We start from the raw sequence: 24,007 nt of genomic DNA on the forward strand, positions 1-24,007 counted from the left end.
TGTTAAATCTGAATTTCCCTTCATGCTTCTTTCTTAATTAGGATTCATGAACTTAATCACATGATTGGAATGTAGATCCAACCACACCCAATTATTTTATCATAATTAATAAAATTGAGTTATTATTTTTTTCACTACTTTTCAACTTTTAAATATTAAACTCAAAAATTACACAAAAATGATTTTCAAATTATTTTTAAATTTAATTATTTATAGAAAACTCTTTTTACTATTTTTTTCAAACAAAAATATATTTATATATTTGAGTTGTTTACTAAAAAAATTGTGATTGGATGAGTAATAAATAAAAGAAACAGTTGAAGTTGTGTGCATAGATAGAAAATTCAAAGCCAAATTCATTAGAGAGGAATATGTGTATTTAGAATTCTAAAAATAGAATGAAGTTTCTTAATTTCTCAGCTTTGACTTCCATGTGTACTCTAAAGAATGTATGCTATTTTCCTTTTCTTACAACAAATAAATAAATATATAGTCATTTTCTTGTCGTCATGCAACTTTTATTTAATTATATAACTAATTCGGTAAGTTCCAAATAAGTACAAAGTGTATTAAGGCTGCGTTTTCTTTATTTTATTATATATATTTAGTTTTAAAAATTTTATTTTTTTTAATCGCGATTATATTTTTTTAATTTTTAAAATAAGATAACATCCTATAAATATTTAACATAATTTATAATTTTAGTCTTTTATAATCTTTCATCTATGATTTTTGTTCATTTTTTAATTATGTAATTTTAATATTTTATGTAATTTTGTGAGATGGATATTTAGGTCTAATAATAAAGATAGAATGGAAAAATATATAGTTGTCTAAAAAATTTAAGCATCAATTTTAAATTAGTTGTTTAATATTTAAAATGAACATCTCAATTTAATATTTTGATGTAGTTGAGCATCAATTTAGTTCTTCAGCTAATGATTATTATTTTATACTATAGTATAGGTGACAAAATTAACTAACTTCATGTCACATGGGCCACATTTACTCTTAATTAAATGAAACTTGAGTAACACAATGAAACTTAAATACAGTAAATTATAAGATAGTTACATAGTTTTATGCAAATAATACGTGCTATGCATGGTTGGTAAGTAAGACAATTATATTACTCATTAAGGTTCTAAATATAATAAAGGGTAAAAGTGATGGAGTCAATTAATCATGAATTGGACTGGAGAGTTTTGCCATTTTTTTTGCATTGCATATTAATCTGTGAAAATTGATCAGTGATCTTTAATGAGTTATTAGTAGCACTTAAAAGGGTTGAACATGAATTATTTTCAAGTACTATTTCTCAATTCAAAACAACTAGGTAGCACAAAATAAAAGATGAAAACTAATGGGGTATTTATGAACTGTGTCAGTGGGGTCAAAAAAAAAATTAAATAAAAATTAATAATCATCATAAATGTCAAACACAATCATCTTTAATATATAAAATTAAGGAGTGTAAAATATAATATTTTTTAAACATATACTATCCACTTTCACTTTAGCATAGATTCATTATTAATGAAAATAAGAAATATATTATATAATTAAGTGGTTATTATTTTTGTATCCTTTAAAATTATTTTTTTTATTTTGAGAAGTGAGAAAAAAAAAATCATTTGAAAAGTGTAGTATTTTAAAACTATCTTTTCCGTGCTTATAAAAAAAATTGTCATCTTTAAGTTTTTTTCGTTTTCTTATTTTAAATTTTTCATTACTCATATTCCTCTATTCACTTTCCAATATTATTATCTCCATTCCTTCATGACATTTAAAACCTAGTTTTTGAAAATTATGTTTTAATATGATTCTTTTAAAAAAAACTAAAAATAAAATAAAATCAAACACACCATAAATATTTTTGAATTTTTTTTCGTTTCCAAATTCAAACAAACACCAAAAAGATAAAATTTAAATACATAAATATTCTAAGTCTAATTTCGCATCATTATAAATTTTGACACTTCATAGACAAACACCCCTGATATTGTCTTTGATTTAGTAATCCTAATCTTATCAATTTCTATGATGATGATTATATTACCTAAATTAATTAAGGCTGAAATATATTCTTAATCCCTTACGTATGAGATAAATTTATTTTTTATTTTTTAAATTTAAAATTAATTTTTTTTTGTAACGACCCGACGTGGCTGTCACACTACGAAATAACACTACACACTACTGAAATTTATATACTAAAATAGTATAATAAAATATTTACAACACAAGTTGTTAATCAAGCAACCAACAACAACTAATTTTATATACAACAAGGTATGCTACTATAAGGTAGCCTAAAAAAATATTCATCTCCAAGCACCTCCTGTGACCTCTAGCAGCTATCTCCCAGCCTATCTCTGTCCTGCTCTCATACAACGTATGATCATCGCAGTCTAAATCACATGGAAACATGCAAGGGTAAGCTAGAGACAATAAACAACTCATAAATATCAAATATGCAACATAACAACTATATAACTATCTTCACATCCGACACAGAAGACAAACAACACATATATTACACATTTTTCAACAACACATGTTTAAAACAACTTACAATATAACAACATTATCATCATCCTCAACAGGGTCAACATATAACACAATCACATCTTAACAACATAACAACATAGATACAACTCTTATCAACAACAAATTAACTCATCAACAACTTATGCGTCGTCACGCATTTCAACTCAGAGATCTCCAACAACTAAAGTTGAGCAGTCTAGGTGGCATAAACCCTACCGAATCCAGCGTTTGACCTATCTCAACCAGGTCAGGTATAGAACAGCGTTAGAAACTCCGAAGAGAACTAGGTATAAACAACAATAGGTGATTGCTCAGGTGTGCCACTTAGACTCTGAGGTCCAGTACTACTATCAAGACAGAAGGGTTTGGGTATGAGCCTACCACGGCCTTGGCTAGCATCACCAATCCACATATGGAGTTAGCCCACCCACTGTCCTCCAAGTACCATGCACCCTCCAGTACCTAGTCAAAGACTACATCTCTAACTAGATACCTTACTCAAATTGGTCATTCAACCATGACATGGATCGACTACTTCCATGTTGTCTACATAGTACTAAGGGATTCAACTTTAAAACAACTTTTAACTTATCTCCTTAGTACTATATATCTCAACATAGGACATATATCTTCACCATATGTCCCCAACTTTTCAACTTTACAACAATAGATACCATAACAACTTTATAACAATAAACATCTGGCCACTTGAAATCGGTATAGCTCGGCCTGACCCTTATACCGTGGTCGCTTTATACACATGTGTCTTGACCTTGCCCACACACGGGATTAACTAAGTCTTAGAGGAGAACAACACAACGTCCACTCTAAGGGACAACTTCCTAAGGAAGGTTTTCAACAAATTGGGCTCTCAGAGCACCACAACTATCTCAATCCGCATAATGAGATGAGCAACTTCGAAAACATCTCCTCTAGTTCTAGTGATTAACAACTTATCATCACAGTTTAATCAACTTACAACTCGACAACACAACTCAATTTAACAACTTAAACAACGTACAACTTTTCAACTTATCATCTTAATCAACTTTCAACTTAAACAACATGGTATATCAACACAACAACTCATCAACATTATTTAACAACACATTTTAACAACACAACATCTCATTTCAACTTTAAACAACACAATCAACTCAATCATCATAAAATAATATCTTTTCAACACATGGCACGACATACAACTTTATAGCAACATACAACTCTTCTCTAACAACTTAACAATATTATCATCATGCACTTCACAACATATACATGTCCACACATAACATATAGCAACTTTATCAACTTAATTTCAACTAACTTCAACAATATCATAGATCAACACACAACTTGTAAACAACTTCACAACTTAACTACAACATGCATCTCATTTACATTCCATTTTCATCATGAAAGCATCACCAACAACATCATTAATAAATATTTAATCATATATTAGCATCACACAATATTTTCATCACATAACACAACTCATACTAATCAACCTAAGAACCCAAATGAGTTCTCAACTCACATACAACCAACAACTTTACAATCTAACTTCCCTTACCTGAAGATTGGCTCAGAATAGCCAAAAACTGAGAAAAAGCGAAATTCCCTTTCCGAAGCTCAACCCGGAACTTCAATCCACCCAAAGCAAGCTTCCTAGTCCAGAGTCTTTCTCTCTAAAACTTCTCTCTAAAAAACTCCATTTTCCTCAACTGCCCACAACCTCTATTTATAGAAGTCTGAACTGGCCAGAACGGCCCGTTCCAAATCCGGAACGACCCGTTCTGGGCTCCTTCATCATGTATAAAATTCACATGCAGAACGGTCCGTTTTAAAACTAGAACAGCCCGTTCTGGCTCGTCTAGAACGACCCGTTTTAAAATCGGAACGGCCCATTCTAAAATCGGAACGGCCCGTTCTGGAGTAGAATTTAACTCACAATGACCATTTTGGAACGACCCGTTCCAGTCCAAACTTCGTAGGCCTATTTAGTAGCTTGGAACGGCTCGTTCCAGTTTGGGAACAGCCCGTTCTAGGCTACTAAATTATCCTTATTTTAGTAGTTTAGAACGACCCGTTCGAATCTGGGAACGCCCCGTTCCAGTCTACTTACTACGTTACATTTTTAATCTGTAATTTGGAAGAAAAAAAAACTCATTTTGAATCATTTACTCAAATATCATTAATGAATGTCAAACAAAATTTACTTATTACTAATCTATCACAAAAAATCTACATATTGTGAGGCTTAATTTGTTATTACCATTAATATTATGGGTGGTCCAAATGCAAGTTAGGTCAACTCTGAACCTGAAGGTTACGCAGATGGATGGAGAAAGTCTTCGTGAGAGCCCTGCGCCCCGCCCTCCTGAGCCACCAGATGTGCATCGACATTCGAGTGTTTCCTTTAGGGATAAGCTTATTGGAAATAAAGAGGCAGCTCCTCGACCTCTAGCAGTCGATCTTATACAGCACAATCTGTTCCGAATCGAATTTGAGGATGGAAATCGGTTAAAGCCGAAGTGTTTTATCAGTGATGAGGTATTGCAACCCCTCAGGGAACCTTGGCAGGAGGCGGTGGTCATAAAATTGTTGGGGAAGTCAGTCGGTTTCTTTACTATGAAGGAGAAACTACGTGGCATTTGGAAATTGGCTGGAGGCTACGATGTATTGGATATTGGCCATGGCTTCTTCTTGGTCAAATTTGATATGCAGGAGGATAGAGATAAAGTCATTACCGGAGGGCCATGGATGATGTTTGATCATTATCTAGCAGTTCGGGAATGGGTTCCAGATTTCGTAGCAGCTGAAGTGCGTATTGATAAGGCGCTGGTATGGATTCGGTTCCCTAGTCTGGGCATGGAATACTATGACGAGAGTGTCTTGCTTGCGTTGGCGACTGCTGTTGGAAGGCCAGTGAAGGTTGATTTCATGACTATGAATGCGACACGGGGCAAGTTCGCGAGGGTCTGCGTGGAGATTGATTTAAATGAGCCAGTGGTGGGGAAGGTTTGGTTTAGAAATGTCTGGTTCAAAATTGAGTATGAGGGTCTCCATCTACTGTGTGCGAAGTGTGGTCGTTACGGGCATGTGGCTCGCCAATGTGCTGTTCAAGGTTTGGATGGTGTAGAGAGAGAGGGAGAGGTTCCTCGGGAGGCTCCGCCGGCAACTGACGTACATTCACATACTCAAACAGTGGATTTCGATGCTGATGGGGTCCACGGGGATTGGATGGTGGTTACGAAATTCAAACGGGGAGACAAATATAAAGGCGTTAAAGGTGGCGAGAATAAATGGGGATATAAAGGAGGGGATTCTCAATTTAAGTTTAAAAATAATCCGTTCCAAGTATTACGGAGAGAAAAGGATACGAATCAGGGGCCAATGAATGCTGATTATTTGAATACAACAATATTTTCAGGTACCGAGAATCAGGGATCCACTCCTGAGCGGCACTTTGTGGATCATACCTCGAAAGTGTGGACAAAGAGTAAGGGTAAACGTTCGAGACATGAGCCAGCGGAGTCAACGGAGGAGGGGTCGTCGTCACAAACAATGGCTATGAAGAAAACTGTGAACTGTTTGAAGAATCAAACGGTGTCTATTCCCTTGACTAGTGCTCATGCACACGTAAAAACTGGTATGAAACCACTACATACACACATGCAACCACCATACAGCTCGTATGTACAAAGTTTTGGAGATCCACCGCAACCTCATATTATTCCGCAACATGCACCGAGACCCCCTGATGACGCTTTGCCAGCTGATGGGGTTACAGTAGGTGATGGAGTGGATCACAATGCTGACGGAGTTGCTTTGGAGGAAGATATGGACGTTGGAGAAGATGTTGCGCCTCACCCTCAGAAGTAGCATTGGGGTGATTGACCTATGCAGATTTGGGTGTCCAATGAATACAAACCACTGTTCTATTTTAGCTTGGAATGTGCGAGGGGCTGCGGGTAGGATGAATAAACTGCACATTAGTCAGACTATTCGTCAATATAAACCTGATATGGTGTTCCTATTTGAAGTTCATGTACTTTTCGAAAAGGTGGAAATATTCTGGAAGAGGATGGGCTACTCTCCTCTTTCGATTCAAGAAGCCCGTGGCCATTCTGGAGGTATTTGGGCTCTAGGGAAGGATAATTCAGATATTCATGGGCGTGTGGTAGAATCACATCCGCAGGCTATCACCATCCAATTGTCGTCAAATGGGTTGACATGGTGTTGCACGGGGGTGTATGGCCACCCTGTTCCGAGGGTGCGTGAAAATCTCTGGGTGCACTTACAGGCATTACGGAACAATATTTCAGTACCTTGGCTATTGTTAGGTGACTTCAATGACATCTTGGCACCGTCCGAGCAGAGAGGGGGTTCCTTCTCGGTCGCGCGTGCATCTGTGTTTGCCCAGCACATGGATAATTGTGGGCTTATGAATATACCTTTGTTGGGAAGGAAGTACACTTGGCATAGGATGCATCAGGGATTCGCCTCATTACATAAACAACTAGATAGAGCCCTTAGCGACGTGCATTGGACAAGAGCCTTCCCAGAGGTCGTGGTGGAAGTTCTTCCCCGAGCTCACTCAGATCATCATCCCCTTATTCTTCGTAGCAGTGGGGGGTATATGGTTGCGCATAAAAGACCCTTTCGGTTTGAGGCAGCTTGGTGTTCGCATCAAGGATATGAAGCTGTGGTCTGGAATGCTTGGCAACAGTCTTCAGGGAATATTTTGGAATCTCTGAAGTGCGTACAGGAAGCCTCACTAATCTTTAATAAGGAAGTGTTTGGGAACATTGGTCTCCGTAAGAAAATTTTGGGAGCCCGATTGGGAGGGCTTGAAAGGTACCTAGAGAAGGTTGATTCACGCCGTCATGCTTTACTATACCAAGAATTATTTCAGCAGTATGAGTTGGTTCTTCAACAGGAAGAAACCCTTTGGTATTAGAAGTCAAGGGAAAAGTGGATAAAATTGGGCAATAAAAATACTGCATTCTTCCACACTCAAACAGTTGTGAGACGAAAGCGTAATAGAATACTAGGATTGCACTTGCCATCAGGAGCTTGGTGTACGGATGGGAATCTGTTGAAGCAGGAAGCATTGGCGTATTTCAAGAGTTTACTAGGTGCTTCGGAGGCTATGCCTTAGGTGCTACCACCTTGCCCTATATCTTTATCAATGGAGGAACAGGCTAGTTTGGAGGCTTCGGTCTCTAAGGCGGAGGTGTTTGATGCCCTACGAGGTATGAAATCCTTTAAGGCCCCAGGACCTGATGGATCCAACCAATTTTCTATAAACAGTACTGGCACATGATAGGGGATGATGTGTGGCGATTTGTGGCTTCAGCCTTTGAGAATGGGAGAATTGATGCTCATGCTACTGAAACTCTATTGGTTCTTATTCCTAAAGGGGATCATCCTCGTACTTTCAAAGATTTTCGGCCCATTAGCTTGTGCAACGTGGTATACAAGTTAGTCTCTAAGGTGTTAGTTAATCGGTTACGACCATTTCTTATGAGGATAGTCAGTCCTTTTCAGAGTAGCTTTATTCCTGGAAGGGGCACTATGGATAATGCGATCATTCTTCAAGAAATCATCCACACTTTGTCCAAATCTAAGAAGAAGACGGGTGATGTCATTTTCAAACTAGATCTCGAGAAGGCCTATGATAGAGTGGATTGGCGTTTCCTTCAGGAGGTATTAACAGACTTTGGGCTGCCTAATAGGCTGGTTAATTTGATACTTTCAGGAGTTACGTCAGCCAAGTTGTCTTTGTTATGGAATGGTGAATGTTTAGAGAGTTTTAGTCCTAAGCGAGGGCTTCGCCAAGGTGATCCCTTATCACCTTATTTATTTGTCTTATGTATGGAGAGATTGGGCCATATAATTCAAGAGAAAGTTTCTGCTGGGGTTTGGGCTCCTCTTAAACTGGGGTCAGATGGCCCCCCTTTATCCCACTTGTTTTTTGCAGATGATGTTCTGTTGTTTTCAAAAGCGACACCATCGCACATTAGAATGGTGACTGAGAGTCTACAGAGGTTCTGTAATGCATCTGGACTGAAGGTGAATCTAACCAAGTCTCGGATGATGGCTTCTAAAGGAGTTCCCCGAAGCAGGAAAAACTCTTTAACACAAATTACAAATATCACTTTCACAAATGATTTGGGCAAGTATTTGGGTTTTCAGATGATGCATGGTAGGGTTACAACTCGACATTTTGGTGAGGTTATGACTAAGGTGCAAGGGCGCTTGGCTGCTTGGAAGGGGCGCCTTTTGTCTCGTGTAGGTCGGGTTGCTTTGGTCAATTCTATGTTGAGTGCTATCCCGGCATACACTATGCAGACACAATGGCTACCTTCTGGGACGTGTGACCAGTTGGATGCACTCAGCCGGAGGTTTATTTGGAGTGGGGAAGGTGCACGAAAACTTCATCTAGTGAAGTGGGAGACCCTGACTCGACCAAGGAAGGAAGGAGGTTTGGGTGTGTGTATAGCGCGAAATAAAAATATTTCGTTGTTGGGTAAGTTGATTTGGGATTTGGTTCATCATACGGACAAATTATGGGTAAGAGTGGTCATGGCAAAATATAGAGACAGAAATGTTGCTAGTTTATTGCAAAGGCCAGGTTCTTATGTTCTGACTTCCTTGCGGAGAGCTTTTGAGGAGCTACGCCCGGGGTTTCGATTCCAGTTGGGTGATGGTGAGGCCAGCTTCTGGTTTGAGAATTGGGCTCATGAAGGGCCACTTGCCAACGAGGTACCTTTTGTTCATTTACATGATTTAACTTTACGTGTGCGGGATGTGTGGCAGGATGGGAGGTGGCATTTAGAACAACTCCACTCTTGGCTGTCAACAGAACTCCAGGCAAAAATCTTTAGCATGCAAATTTGGCTGCATCCCTCCGCGTCGGATGGCTTTGTTTGGGAGGCCTCTACAAACGGTGAATACCTAGCTCGGACAGGGTATTGGTGGTTGTGTGATAGGGATGTGGTCCTTTCCGGTGGGTGGCAATGGATTTGGAGACTTCCATTGTCGGAGTCGATTCGATTTTTCTTATGGCAGGTTTGCCATGATGCTCTTCCCACTGGTGCCTTGTTGGTGCAACGACATGTAACTCCTGATGGGCTTTGTTTGAGGTGTAGAAACGAGGTGGAAAGTATTGCCCATGTGTTGTTTCGTTGTGAACAGGCGGTCAGATTGTGGCGTTTATTACATTTGGAGGAGGCGATTTGTTGGTGGTCGGGATCTTGGCCAAAGTGGCTTCAGTTGTGCTTTCAGAGGTGCCATATCCTTCCACTCATTGCTTGTTGGGTTCTCTGGAAGATGCGTAATGAACGGGTTTTTAATGGGGGTGACTCTTCTGTGTGGGAGGCCTTACGTCGGGTCCATGCTTTGCATACTACCATGGTACGTGCTTTTGCGGTAGCTGATGATCACACATCACATGATGCGGGGCTTACGTGGGTCTCTTGTATCTTTGTTGAGGGGCTACAAACTAGTCTACATGTTGACGCCAGCTTCAATACAGCATCAGGTCAAGCAGGCGTTGGTGGTCTTGCAAGAGACTCCAATGGTAGATGGCTGTGGGGGTTCTCTGGGGCAGTTGAGGCTGTCGATGCCCTTCAAGTGGAATTACTTGCCATTCTTCATGGGCTGCAGATTGCTTGGAGCCAACGCACGCAGTCTGTGTTATGCGTTTCGGACTCAGCTGTAGCGGTTGAGCTTGTTACGCATGATATCCAAAGTACTCACAGATTGGCAGCTATCCTTTACTCAATTAAGGATCTGGTGCATAAGCCTTGGACGATTCAGTTTGAACATTCATTCCGAGAAGGGAACAAGTGTGTTGATCTATTGGCTAGACGGGGACAAATGCGAGGTCTAGAGGTGGAGGAAATTGTTTCCCCTCCACCTGAGGTGGACGTCTCAGGTGTTAGCGGACATAGCTGGAGGTCCGTTTGTTAGATTGTAATTTTGTTTTGTTTTTCTTTTTGTCGGTACTTTACCAAAAAAAATATTATGGGTGGTCCTACTATATATATATATATATATATATATTATAAAGGCTAAAATAATTAATTTTAAATTTGAAAAATTAAAAATAAATTTCACAAAATTAATAACATATTTAAATCATTAATTAATTTTAACCCATATTCCTTTGATCTATCCTTACCTAAATATTATTAATATGTTTAATTCATTAATTCAAATTGACAAATCAATAAAGTCTCATGGAGATTAAACAAAGACTGAATATGCTAACAAAACTATGTATCCCTATATTAACTTCAATCCATGGTATGAAACATAAGAAATATACTCATATCTCACCATTCTTGTCACAAATATAAGTCAGCATAACATTTAATTATATCTAATATAAAAAAATCTCTGTCTAGGACAAATAAAATACTTCACAATTAAAGATACTTCAAAAGTAAAATTGTTAAAGTTCGAGTTCAAAATTAAAACCTACAACAAAAATGATATTTTACCAAAATAGCCACATATTAATGAAAACTAAAAAGGCCTAATATATAACTTGTTTATTTAAAGTAAAAAAGGTTTTTCTCAAATTTTATTTTAGTTTGCCCTCATTATTTCCATGCTAATCATAATGTCTCACCTTTGACATAAACAATATTTATAACATATATAAAGACGATAGTCTGATTTAGTATACACAATTTTTAAACGATTTTATCTTTAAATTTTTAAATAATAAAAAATAATATTAAAAATTAACTATTTTTATAAACCTAAGACTCAAACTCAAGACATTGAAATTTAAAACCAAGTACAACACCAATTAATTCAATAAATATTAATAACTTTTACACATTTTTATTAAATAAAATATAGAAACATGATGTAACTCAATCCCACTATCATTCACTAAAGCAATTTGTAAATGTGATAACTTCCTAATCTCTTCACTAAAAATATATATAATAAACTCACTTAGAAAATATGTGAAATAGTTCTATCATTACAATCTTCTAAGAGCTTAAAACGATTCCCACATATTATCTCAAAAAAAGTTTTTAATCACAAGATTCAGTTGTTTATATAAGAACTAGTTATAATAGCTACAATTCATGTCTATGTTCTCCAATGGTGATCCCAAGTAAAAATCAGTTCACAAACTTCAGAATCTCGCAAGAATTGTCATTGAAGATTCTTAGAGAGTAATTAATCTTTTAATTCCAGTTTTACATTACCAAATCTTCATTGTTACGAAATTGGACTATACTTCCTTCTTTTTCCTGGTAATTAACTTCCTTAAAACAACCGAAACACAATAAATGCATAGCATTAACTAATCTAAATATTGTCAAAATATTAACAAAACATGTAGAAAATAAGATCCATCGAAAGCACACAAACACAATTACAAAATAATGGGCAAAGTTAATTACTAAGCCTTAAAAGTCGTTAAATCAAATTACATGTAAAATGAACAAAATTTCAAACTTAAACATATAGTCTATGTCTAAATTTGTTCCCTGGGCAACTAAACCCAGTAAATTTTATGCACATAGGTCACTGTATATCGGATTTGGTAATGATACTTGGAGCACAACACCTTATCATCTCACTTCAATAAACACTAAAGAGTGATGACATAATCAAAAAGTGAGCCCCCAAGAAGTGGAACCAATTATCTCAAATAATGAAAACTAAGCATATGTAAGATGATTTTTATGTGTGTGTACTATATCAGATTTGAATCGAAAAGGACAATAAACTCATTGGACTATCTAGTAACCAACTAAGGAACATGCAACATTGCGACTGACTATTGACCGGGTGCACCAAATCCAATCTTGCAAGAACCCTAGTCCATTCATCGAGTTCTACCATCATTAAAAATAAATCACATCTGCAAAACAAACCATACACAAAGGTAATCAATGTAGCACCACAGGCAATTTCTAACTACTACCATATGAAAAGCATTGCTGGAAAATGACGAATCTCGTGTCAGAAAACATTTTTTCTAAGACATTGTAAATCTTGATTTGTTCAAAAAGAGCAAATACAAAAGAGCTAGGAGCAGCAAAAGAGACTCGTCCCTTACAGGTAGTGTAATTGAATGACAAATGTTAGATTATGTACTAATCAGAATAGAAATGTGATAACAGTTGGATATGAATTTCATCGGCCCAAAATGCAACACGGTCCTTTTCTACTGCCTGTGTTAGGTTGATATCAAAGAGCTCACAATGTATAGGCATCTCCATATGATAGAACGGATTCTTCAAAACATAGTCCGTGTACAATTCATAGACAAATTTCAATAAATTTTCCATGTGTTGTGCTCCAGACTCACAGACCACAAAAAATTTTGCCCCTGTATGGGAGAAGAGTCTTTTTTGTTAATATCAATATTAGGGGTGAAAAAGGGTGAGGGATCATGCATGCTCATTTTGCCAGGGACATTTAACCAAATATAAAACTGCTAAACTGAAATGATTGTCCCATTAATCTAACAAGTGCAAAACATAAATGCTAAAGCAATGCATGGAAACACTTAAACAGCAGCCAAACATCTAGCACAATGTCGACACTCAAGAATTTGGGTTCATTGATCTAAATCAGAAGGTGCATGAGTGACTCAGAGGAATGGGAAATTTTATATCGTGTATAAAGAGCCAAAAGAGGACATTTCAAGAAAATGAAGTGAGCACTGGGTGTTCAACTGTTCATTATCAGTAAAATGATAGTGCATAGAAAATTACTATAACCACACAGTAAGAAAGAAGGTATGTAATAACAAAATTAATAATAATAACCAAATACAAACAATATTCTGGGTCATGTCACCCAGCAAGTGGTACTGATTGCAACAATAACCCAGCTGGCCTTCCAACTTACTGATTCTGGATTTTTTTTACTCTAAAAAAATCAGGCGTCCATGAAAATAATATACTTTTAATTTTGCAATATATGCAACTCTGCTAAAGTATTAGCTGGGCTTCATCTTATAATGAATTTATCTGTTAAGCCTATTGAAACCTTTTAGATAGAATCAAGATTAAAATCCCAAAGCAATCAAGTTAATAGTTTCAATTTAAATAAGCAATTGTTATGTTACCACTTACCAGTAATTATCTAGAGCTTCTGATATACTGAAACCATCTTTAATTGAAAACTGGCCATACTACAGCTACCTGCAAGCTGCAAGCTGCAAGGCCTTAACCGTGTGTGCATGAAAAATAAAAGCCAGTACATGAGTAAAATGTAAATGATGATAGGCATAAAGCATTCGTTTTATTCAATGAGTAAATTACAAAGCTAATGTGATAATGAGTTCAAGACCAATGTTTAAAAAAACACCTGTCAGCGATTGAAAACAATGAAGATCAAATGTATCTGCTTGGAGAAGTTCAATTCCTAAACAACCTGAAACAGGTGATAACTGCTGAGAGATAGCATTAGCATGCATTGAATGCCATAAACTTGCCACCCGCAAGCTATCATTGGTATCCATTCGTCCAGCAGACCCATAATCTACACGTCAAAAGAATTAACATGATTATAATAGATTCCTCGTAAAAAGAAAAGCTTAACTTGGAAACTATAACTAAAATATTGAAATTGATTTATTTTTTCTTTTAACAAAAGGTTGAAAAGAAAATTAAGCTATCATTGCTATCCATCTTCCAGAGGCCAACATCCTAATTAGCATACAATTCAACATATTTCTTAAATATACTGACAATTCTAACTTCTAAGAAACAAATAACTCCAAATATCACATATATATACTGAGGAACCAGTCGGATGAAATATAAAAGGTATCTTGGTTATTTCTTTAACTGAATTTAGAAGCTGAAGCTCAGTCTAGAAGGTGAACGAAAATATGAGACCTAATTAACAATGCAAGAGTTTTAGTTTATCAAACAGAAAAAGTACATAACAGCAGCAATGCTTTCTGTCATCAATTTCAAGGGCATATGAAATAAATTTCTTAGAAACCCAACAGAAAATAATTTGAAGTTTGAATTTGAGAGCAACAGAGAGAATAAGGACAACCATACCTTATAATAGATCAATCCACCAGACTTACGGATGATGTATAGAGTATAAATTGCTGCCATTCCAAAAACCTTTCCAGAATCTGAAATAAAGCGCTATATGGCTTGTGTTCAACGATAAATGAGCTAGAGTCATTGCATTAGATCCCTTATGTAGTAGTGTTAAATGGGCAAGGATCCTCACATTTTTCTGGACAGATATGGATAAAGAAGTTAGCCTAGGAGTGCTTGATGAGGCTTGATACATGGAATATTGGTACATTGATAGGTAAGTCTTTGGAGGTGGTGGATCCTCACATCATGTCTCCCTGATCTTGACGTTATTACTCAGAAAGTATTGCGCTCCCAATGCAAATGCACCAAGCATCATGATCACATGACAAATTTATCTCGTCATATCCATTCCTTGAACGCCACTCTCTAGAACATGGAATGTCAGCACAGTCAAGCTAAAGCAATCTAGTCTTAACACACCCAAAAGACAAAGTTCAACTTAAAAAAAAAAACAAATTGATTCATGCCTAGACTACCGGTACAAGGAAATTTTTCATGCTTGAAATCATAATTCATCAATCATAAATCTTATGAATCATATTTTTAGAAATTATGAATTTGATCATAAATATTTCTAAGAATGTTTATAAAATTACTACTTAAAAATTAAAATTTTTTAATACATTAAATAAACAAATAAAGATAACATGATATATTTTATTTTTACTAGAAAGTTAGTTTTTCATCTCCTTTATGAAAATAATTTTATAGAAACATTTATGCAAAAATTATTCTAAAAAATGTTAGAATGTCACTTTTTAAATAATAAAGCAAATACCAGAAATTAAATACAATAAAAACTTTTCAAGTACAAAAAGCTCCCTTAAAAGAGCTATCTGCTTGCCTCCAAATCAAGTCGAGTTTATCAAATCAAACAGTTAAGTTTGTTCCACATGACTTGCAATCAGACAATGAGTTGGAGCTGATCCAGTTCAACAAGCTGAACTCAACTCAGAGCATAAAACAAATCACAACTTCTCAAACACTTAACATGGTTCTATTCTTCTTCACTCAGTTAACAACGATGCAAAAACGCACACGAGCATATTTCCAGCATGGTCAAAGCTAAAATTTGGAAGAAACTTTAATCCAACGCGGAATTTACCGATGGAGTGAAAGCCGATATCACTGTTTCCAGGACCCTGTTGGATTCGACTCGCCGAGTGGTTGAAACTGCGAGCTAAAGAAAGTGAAGCAATCGGATGCGAGATTAGGGCAAGGAATTGGGAAATTTTGGAGAGTCCATATTGTGTTGGCGTTTTTTATTTTATATTTTATATTTTATATTTTATTTTGTTAAATCCCAATTTGGCTTGATGGTAAATATTTAAGATATAATGTAAATCCTAGTAATAGTATTGGAGTTAATTGGTGTAGGAAGTACGAATACCTAACCTATGAAATTGAATGGTATACATCCATAACATCATCATTCTCCTATCGACTCAACTCAACTCGCTCTGATGGCTCACCCTGGACTCACCAACTCGCTCTCTCCCAAACTCGTTCCTCTCTGCGCCTGCTCCTGCCGCCCCTTCTCTTCCCAATCCCTACTTCTCCACTCTCACCCTCTCTTCTTCAAACCCAAACCGCTTATCCGGTTCACGCGCCCAACCGCTTCGCCCTTCCTCCTCGCCGCCGTCGGCCAGGCCGAACCGGACCGCCTCCCTCAAACCACCGCCCCCAAGGTCCTCTCCGGAGACCAGGTATCAATCACCAACTTCCAAATTCTCATTCAAATTGAATTCGCTTCGTCTTCGCGCGGTTGACTTGCGTGTCATTACGATTTAACGACCTCGCTCAATAGCGCGTTCAATCTAGGGTTCCAGCTTCCACGTCCGTCGGAAAATGTTGCCTACCTGAGTTCCGAGCCGCTTTTTGGAAACAGAAACTTTAACCTCTTTTTTTTTTTTTTTTGGATAAATGAATTTAAGATTTAGGCGGTTTTGATACGTGGAATTGAGGTTAGGTTTTTAATTGAAGAAATAAAGTTTAATACAATGTAGTATGTTGAAAACGCGCGGTGTGTCTTAATTTGGTGGGCGAGAAGAGTGTGAAATTAGATGCGCGAGTTTTTGCTTTTTCCTGGTAAAATGATGAAATTTGAAGTTGGTTGTGTTTTAATTTAATGGTGGAGGCTTGCTGGGGATTTTATTATTCATAAGGTTTGAGGATATTGAGAAATTGTTTTATGTGATGAATGATCATGTTTAGTTTTGTGAGCTAGAAGGATGTGAAATGAGAGCGCGAGTTTGGGGTTTGTTCCTTAAAAATGATGAAATTTGAAGTTGGTTGAGTTTTAATTTAATGGTGGAGGCTTGCAGAGGATATTATTATTTAGAAGGTTTGAAGAAGCGTTGAGATATTGTGTTAGGTGATGGAACAATTGTACATTTTACTTTTTGAGCATGCATGTGGAGTCAACTTGGCCACTGAAGCAGGTGATTGTAATTTGTGAGGAGTTGATGAAAGTTGTTATTTGCCTTTGTAGGAGGAGGATTTGCCCTTGAAATCACAATCGCAGGGTAGTCAGTTTAGGAACCGGGTTGTTTTTGGACTTGGCATTGGGATTTCTGCGGGTGGTATTGTTTTGGCCGGTGGATGGGTCTTCGCCACTGCCCTGGCTGCTGCTGTCTTTACTGGTGCACGAGAATATTTTGAATTGGTTCGGAGTCATGGAATTACTGAAGGAATGACACCACCTCCGCGCTATGTGTCGCGAGTCTGCTCGGTCATTTGTGCATTAATGCCACTGTTTGTCATGTAAGATTGGTTAGTGTGCCTTAATTTTCCATTATCACTTACATCTGGTAGTCTAAAGTCTTTGTATTTATCTAGCCATCATGTGCATTTAACAATGAAAAGTTATTGATATTTATTTTACATGTTGAGGGCAATACTGCAATTTATTCTCTGGTTTTTATGTTACCGTACCTGTTAGAAGGTGATACCTGTCATTTAACTTCCAATATCTTTCATAGCATACATACTCTTTGTGGTCTAATGTTTTAAACTATCATGGAAATGTAAAATTGGTAGATGGAAGGAAAATGAAATTTGCCTTTTGCATATTTAAAGTAAATGGCAAGCTTTTGGAATCCATAACACTAACCCTAACAACCACCCACCCCCCCCCCCCCCCCAAAAAAAAAAAACAAGAAAAAAAAATGGAAAACCTGAAATTTGTTAATGGTTGTCCCCATGAAACTTGTCATCATAAACCACCTTACCTCAAATAATCTAACATTGCCCATTTAAGCTTGTTATTTTTTCTTGTTTCTCTGGACTCTGGAGTAAAAACCAGATGTGGACAAAGTAGGAAGGAATTATCCTATATGGTAACCACTTATATTTTTGCTGCAAGATCAGTGATCTTTTCACATTAGCCATGCCTGTTTATCACGTAGTTGTTAATAACGAAATCAGTAATATCACCCTTCTCGTCATCTACTTGCTCTTCTCTCACTCTCACAATTCTTTTCTAGTATTATGTTCCTTCCACAAGAGTACAAGACCCACCTTTGTGGGAACCATAAATCATTTGCTTAAGATTAGCTGGGCCTGAAAGGGATTATTTTCTTTTTTTCAACTTATCTTGATTCTGTCTCCTACATTACCCACCACCTTTATTCAAATGGTATCAAAGGGACATTGACATACTAACAAATAACCTGTTTTATATTGAGAAAGAACAACACAATTGAGGATTTTAGTGCAAGATGAATTTTTACATTTTTTGGTTACCATTGTTGGGGAAGATGAAAATCGTTTGGGACCTTTTACATGGGACATGTGAGGTAAATGTGTTGCAAAATCTATCATTGAGAATAAGGGGGTTATGTGTAACAAAATGAAGTTTATATGCGGTCTACTGAACATAGAAATGCCCCAAACTGTAGTGGTAATCTGTACCCTTATAAGTTTGACTTGCTTTTATCTGTATGGTGTGAACACTTATGTGGAGAGCATCTAAAATGTATTTATATGTCCATAATTTCTGGTGTGGAAGATTGATGAATGGTGCTTGCTTATTGATCTGTATTTCTGATACATGCCAGGTATCGTGGTCATGTTGATGTTTCTGTGACTTCTGCTGCTTTTGTTTTGGCCACGGCATTACTCTTACAAAGAGGAAGCCCCCGTTTTGCACAGCTAAGTAGTGCCATATTTGGGTTATTTTATTGCGGATATCTTCCCTCATTCTGGGTTAAACTTCGATGTGGTTTAGCAGCTCCAGCCTTGAACACAAGTAATTGACTTTTTTTCAAATTTTGTTCTGCTAATTGTGGGGCTGGGAAGTGTCAGATCTATTTCTTCATAATTAACAAAAAAAATTGCTGAAGTCACTGGTTCTAGACATCATTGCTGATTATATCTCTTTGTAGTAGTAGCAGTAGACTAGTTGTAGTTGTAGACATTAACATTAGTTTTACTGTATTTTTCCGGAATTGATTATTAATATAGATTCTATTTGTAGCATTTTCAGTTACTTTTTTGCCATACAAGATTCTGATTGTTATAACTCAAATGCTGAAAAAAAATACCCAGGAAAGTTGTTTCTTGAGAATGTTATTTTTCAAATAATAAACCAAATATAAGAAACTAACATTCTTAATTTCAGATTCCTTGGAAACTAAAAACTTCCTATGTGTAAAACATCCTCTAATTGTATTTGTAATTTATATGTATGATTCCAACCAATATGTGTGAATCTGAATGCAATCTTGCTTCATTGTAGTTGTTCAGTTCAAATTTAAATACTTTATTTGAAATGTGTTCTTGCCATAGCTGGAAAGTAAATTAAACTTCAATTAGTATAATACTATGAACTAAAGGGACCATGGAAGCAAGTCTGGAACTTTTTCCTCCTTGTATATGATTAAGTACCTGGGTTTCTCTAGTCTAGAAACCCGTTTGGTTATATATTCTAGTTATTTTGCTTTCATGTGCATTGCTGTGATGTGAGGTGCTTTCAAATTTGACTAGCTGTAATAGCAGATATGATTTCAACAATGAATCAAATGCTTGATTGACATTATTCAGGAAGCTTATATATATTTACATTTTTCTGTATGTTATTTTTCAGTGGTTGCCATTGACGTCTGTTCCTTTAGTTAAAATTTATTAATGAAAGATAACTTCTGCATATAGTATTCTTTATTAGCATAATTTTGTATTCCCTATTTTCTATGTGGCTTGGATTAGGACCTGTGGCTGTGGGTCCTTAATAGATTATTATTTTGCAGGAATAGGAGCAACATGGCCTATACTTCTTGGTGGCCAAGCTCATTGGACAGTTGGTCTTGTGGCAACTTTTATTACCATAAGCAGCATAATTGCAGCTGATACATTTGCATTTCTTGGTGGCAAGGTATACTGGCTTACTGGTTTGCAACTTAGCTATTTTCTCCTCAAATTTGTCACTTGTTTAAAGATTATTTATATTTGGCTACTGCCCCTTCCTGTCATTTCTTTGAGCCTGCCTCTGGTTCTTAAGATTTTTACTTAATGAAGTTTCTTTGATATTAGTGGTGTTCAAAGTTTCTTTTGATGTTAGTATAAAATAAATTGCTTTTTGGTGAGATATCTCGGTCATAAAGTCTCACATCTCTCAACTATCAGCCAGAGCATGTCAAACTATGCATTGATTTTATCCTGTTGGAAAACAAAATATTTAATACTATGGAATATGGATATACATATGCTAAAGTCTGTTTACTATCTTGGTTAAAAGTCTAAATAGCTGATTATCATCAATGTTCTGCGATAAAATAATTATTGCCTATTTATTGGTGAGAAATCAATTTGTAATGTGTCTCCACATAATCTATGTCAAATTCATTATAATATATTGATGCTGATTAGACTTCCACCTTTTAGTGCTCTTGTGTTCAATGGTTTGAAGAGTGGCATGTACTGCAGTAAGCAGTTTTTTGAAGGATAGTCTTTTGATTAAAAAAATAAAATCTACACCAAACATAAGTGAGATAAGTCATAAGTGAGTAAATCTTCATAGATAAAACAGTCTGAAGCTTTGAGTTGTGAAATATTAGCACACCTCATTTCTAAGTGGCATTAGTTGGTTGGTACTAAACAAAATCCAGAATTTTTGGGGAGCCAAAGTGCATTTACAAGGGCAAAGTTGAGAAGTTCAAGATCGGAGGATAAGGAGTACTTAAAAAAACACTGAGTGAAAAGAACTATTTATTTTTTCCTTTATAAAAGTATTTTATTGTGGCTATTGTATATTTTTTCCTTGACTTTACATTCAGACAGTTCATTTGCTATTTGATCCAAAAATACACCCTTAATCTGGCCTTCAGTCATGAAATTTCTTTTTGTACCTTCATGCAGGCATTTGGTAGAACACCACTTATCAGTGTAAGTCCAAAGAAGACATGGGAGGGTACTATTATAGGCTTTTGTGGGTGTATAGTTACCTCTGTTGTACTGTCAAAAATTTTCAGCTGGCCAATATCTTTATCAAGGTACACTTCCTGTCCTTGAAATCAACGTCAGTGTGTTATTCGGTTTGTCCCACTTGTTTAAGAATTAAGATGTTTGAGTATCATTGTTGTTTTGTTCATTACAAGGTTACTTGTCTTCTGTTAATAATGATACTAGACTTCGTTCTAGTCTAGGGTGAACATTTGTACATTTACCATGCACCTTTATATACTGTGCACAGTCATTGACACATTGTAATTAGTGGTTTTTACGTGGGGTTTTGTCAGTGCAATAGCTCTTGGTGTTCTGAGTTTCTTTGGGTCTATTTTTGGTGATCTCACCGAATCAATGATTAAACGAGACGCGGGGGTGAAAGACTCGGGTTCACTAATACCTGGTCATGGTAATTCCTCTTTACTTAATAATATTTCTGTAATAGATGCTTTATTATTTTTTGATGTAAGAAATTTTACTGTAGGCGGAAGAAATATCAATATATAAATAATCCTGTTATTTTGATCATCTCCGAATCATTAAGAATTACACATCATATAGTTGAAAATTTTGTTTAAGGATGTCATCTTGCCGCCAAAGATGAACACCTCGTATTAGAATCCCAGCTAATTTTTTTTTCTCCATTAGAGTAGTACTTGGAACTTGGAAGGTAAAACATATTTTATTAACTACATCGAATGCAGGTGGAATACTAGACAGAGCGGACAGTTACGTGTTCACGGGTGCTCTAGCATACAACTTCATCAAAACCTTTTTACCACTTTATGGAGTATGACATGAAACAGAGGTAAGTGTTTCTTCTAGTTAGAGTTTAAATTTCATCTGAAATGTAACAATCTTTACCAGGATAATTAAGATATTTTATCAGCAGTAAATTTTTAAAAAATTAGGTGGTATCTGCATGGCATGTTCACTGACAACATTGACGCATTACGGCAACAAATTGAATTTTAATATTCATGGAAACTCCTGGATATTTTTCATGGGAAAGTGATGATCTACATAGGGAAAGATAGATGTGTTTTTTTCTTCTAGTGATCATCACAAAGGAGCAGCAGGAATTTTCTTATCATCCCAGGCGAACTTGACCATAGTTCATCACTGCTGCTTTTTCGTATATGCATGCGGTCACAGATACAAGAACTAAGCAGGGGTAGCATTGGTTGTATTTTGAATTGTAAATAGCCACAGTTGACTTCGAAAGAAAAGAACGGTTGCAGTCGCTCCAATTATTTTGATGTCTTGCTAACCTATATTCTAAGGACACTACTTCAGAACAATCACGAAGAATCATGTGGTGCTAGTGAAAATATATTTATTTATTTTTTATATTTGATACTAGTCTTATTGTACTAGTTATTTATATTTTATACGATTGAAGGCATTATGTGATATATCTGAATCACATTTCGGGTTTGTCAAATAAAAGGTAAACTTTCCAAAAACCATTGATAGATATATTTGTTCTCTTGATTTCTTCCATTTAGGGCAGAGGAAAGCCAAATCCTGCACAAGTTGAAGCCAATTCCATCCATGGTTTCTCATTAATTATCATACACAATATCCTAAACTCCCAATGAAATAAAATAATTTGCTGGAAGCACGGCTATAAATTTAAATCTTTAAAGGTAACTTAAAACTTATTCATATCCATACCAATATACATCGTAAATAATAAGTCAATGTTGAGAATGGGGTTTGTACCATGCATCAAATCTATTGAGTAGGAGCCTAAAAAAAGAAAGATCAAACTCTAAAATGAAAGTATTTGACATCTTAGTCATTGAAAAAAATATATATTAATTTTTTTTAATTCTTTTAAGGGATTTGATACATTTAATTTTTAATAAAATATTGACAAAATGATATTATAGGGGGACAGTATTATTCCTAATAAAGACGGTGCTGATGGCAGAAAATATATAATTTCAATGTCCAATTCTTTGCTTGGAGTTAGAAGATTTACAGCGACTTCGTCTAATAGTTGCGAAAATTAGAACTCATATCATCTTTATTGTAATTCCTGTAAATTCAAAAAAATTACAGCGACTTCATATTCGTATAGTTAGTTATCTTATTTCATAATAATTACATTGAAGTCAAAATTATGAGCTCGTAGATATCATCCAAGCAATTATCAGTTAACTAATTTGTTTAAAAATTTACAACAGCTTCATCATCGTATACTTAGCTATTTTATTTAATAATAATGATATAAGTCAAAATTATGAGCTTGGAGATATTATCCAAACAATTATCAGAGTTAACTAATTTGATTAGACCGAAGAGATTCATTACCCATTTCTTAAGAGTTAAGAGTACTTCATTTTTTTTTAATTAATATTATTATTATTGTTGTTGGGGCACAGGTGTGAGTTACATTATATCTTAAAGTATTATAAAAAATGGAAGAATAGGTTTGTATTGAGTTTAGGGGACAAAGGCATTGAATGAGTGAAACGAAAGGCGGTGGCTAAGGCCGAGGAATGCGCATAGCCGCTCACTCCTCACTCCTCACTCCTCACTCGGTTTCTTTTGTTTGGACCTTATTTAATATTTATGTTACACAATTATTCTCTATTTCTATATTTATTTTTAGACATTTTTTCTTATTTCATCTACTCTTTTCTAAATCAAGCTATGTCTTAACTATAAGCTTAAATGTTCACATCTATTTTATAACTTTACACTTTTCACCAATTACAGTTTATATATCAAATTTCTAATCATATGCGTAAAAATCATTTCTATAGGTTCAATTTGTATGATTTTTATTAGTAAATGAGTTTATTTTAATACATTATTAATGTAAAATCATTTTGCTCAGTCAATTGTAAAGTAATTATAAGAATTTAATTAGTTAGCACCCATAGTGTAGAGGA

General features: G+C 35.7%; 2 protein-coding genes and 1 long non-coding RNA gene across 10 annotated transcripts; 2 read left to right on the plus strand and 1 right to left on the minus strand.

Moving 5' to 3' along the window:
* Positions 1 to 6,577: 6,577 nt before the first annotated feature.
* Positions 6,578 to 7,879, plus strand: LOC145956458 (uncharacterized). The gene is made up of 3 exons (XM_083072061.1): positions 6,578 to 7,506; positions 7,608 to 7,671; positions 7,757 to 7,879. The coding sequence occupies exons 1-3, from the start codon at positions 6,578 to 6,580 to the stop codon at positions 7,877 to 7,879; spliced, it is 1,116 nt and encodes a 371-aa protein (XP_082928187.1).
* A 4,080-nt stretch (positions 7,880 to 11,959) lies between these two features.
* Positions 11,960 to 15,927, minus strand: LOC109804066 (uncharacterized). Of its 7 annotated transcripts, none has more exons than XR_014432635.1 (6): positions 15,769 to 15,927; positions 14,907 to 15,029; positions 14,613 to 14,799; positions 13,909 to 14,082; positions 13,674 to 13,749; positions 11,960 to 12,922 (listed from the first exon to the last, which is right to left on the minus strand). It is a non-coding gene; the product is annotated as an uncharacterized LOC109804066 (long non-coding RNA). The 7 variants fall into 7 exon arrangements; XR_014432636.1 differs by having other exon boundaries at positions 11,960 to 12,451; positions 12,794 to 12,922; positions 14,613 to 15,029; positions 15,769 to 15,926; XR_002240215.3 differs by having other exon boundaries at positions 11,960 to 12,451; positions 12,650 to 12,922; positions 14,613 to 15,029; positions 15,769 to 15,926.
* A 46-nt stretch (positions 15,928 to 15,973) lies between these two features.
* On the plus strand, positions 15,974 to 22,570 carry CDS4 (cytidinediphosphate diacylglycerol synthase 4). 2 transcript variants are annotated; one of them, XM_083071267.1, is made up of 8 exons: positions 15,974 to 16,369; positions 17,155 to 17,426; positions 18,722 to 18,912; positions 19,910 to 20,034; positions 21,018 to 21,151; positions 21,398 to 21,513; positions 21,809 to 21,912; positions 21,997 to 22,570. In XM_083071267.1, exons 1-7 carry the CDS (start codon positions 16,127 to 16,129, stop codon positions 21,898 to 21,900), a joined length of 1,173 nt encoding a protein of 390 aa, XP_082927393.1. In that variant the 5' UTR covers positions 15,974 to 16,126; the 3' UTR covers positions 21,901 to 21,912; positions 21,997 to 22,570. The 2 variants fall into 2 exon arrangements, with proteins under 2 accessions (XP_082927393.1, XP_082927392.1); XM_083071266.1 differs by having other exon boundaries at positions 22,016 to 22,570.
* The last annotated feature ends 1,437 nt before the right edge of the window (positions 22,571 to 24,007 follow it).

The sequence above is a fragment of the Cajanus cajan genome, chromosome 3 (assembly GCF_000230855.2).
Source record: "Cajanus cajan strain Asha chromosome 3, NIPB_CcT2T_4, whole genome shotgun sequence".
Taxonomy (NCBI): domain Eukaryota; kingdom Viridiplantae; phylum Streptophyta; class Magnoliopsida; order Fabales; family Fabaceae; genus Cajanus; species Cajanus cajan.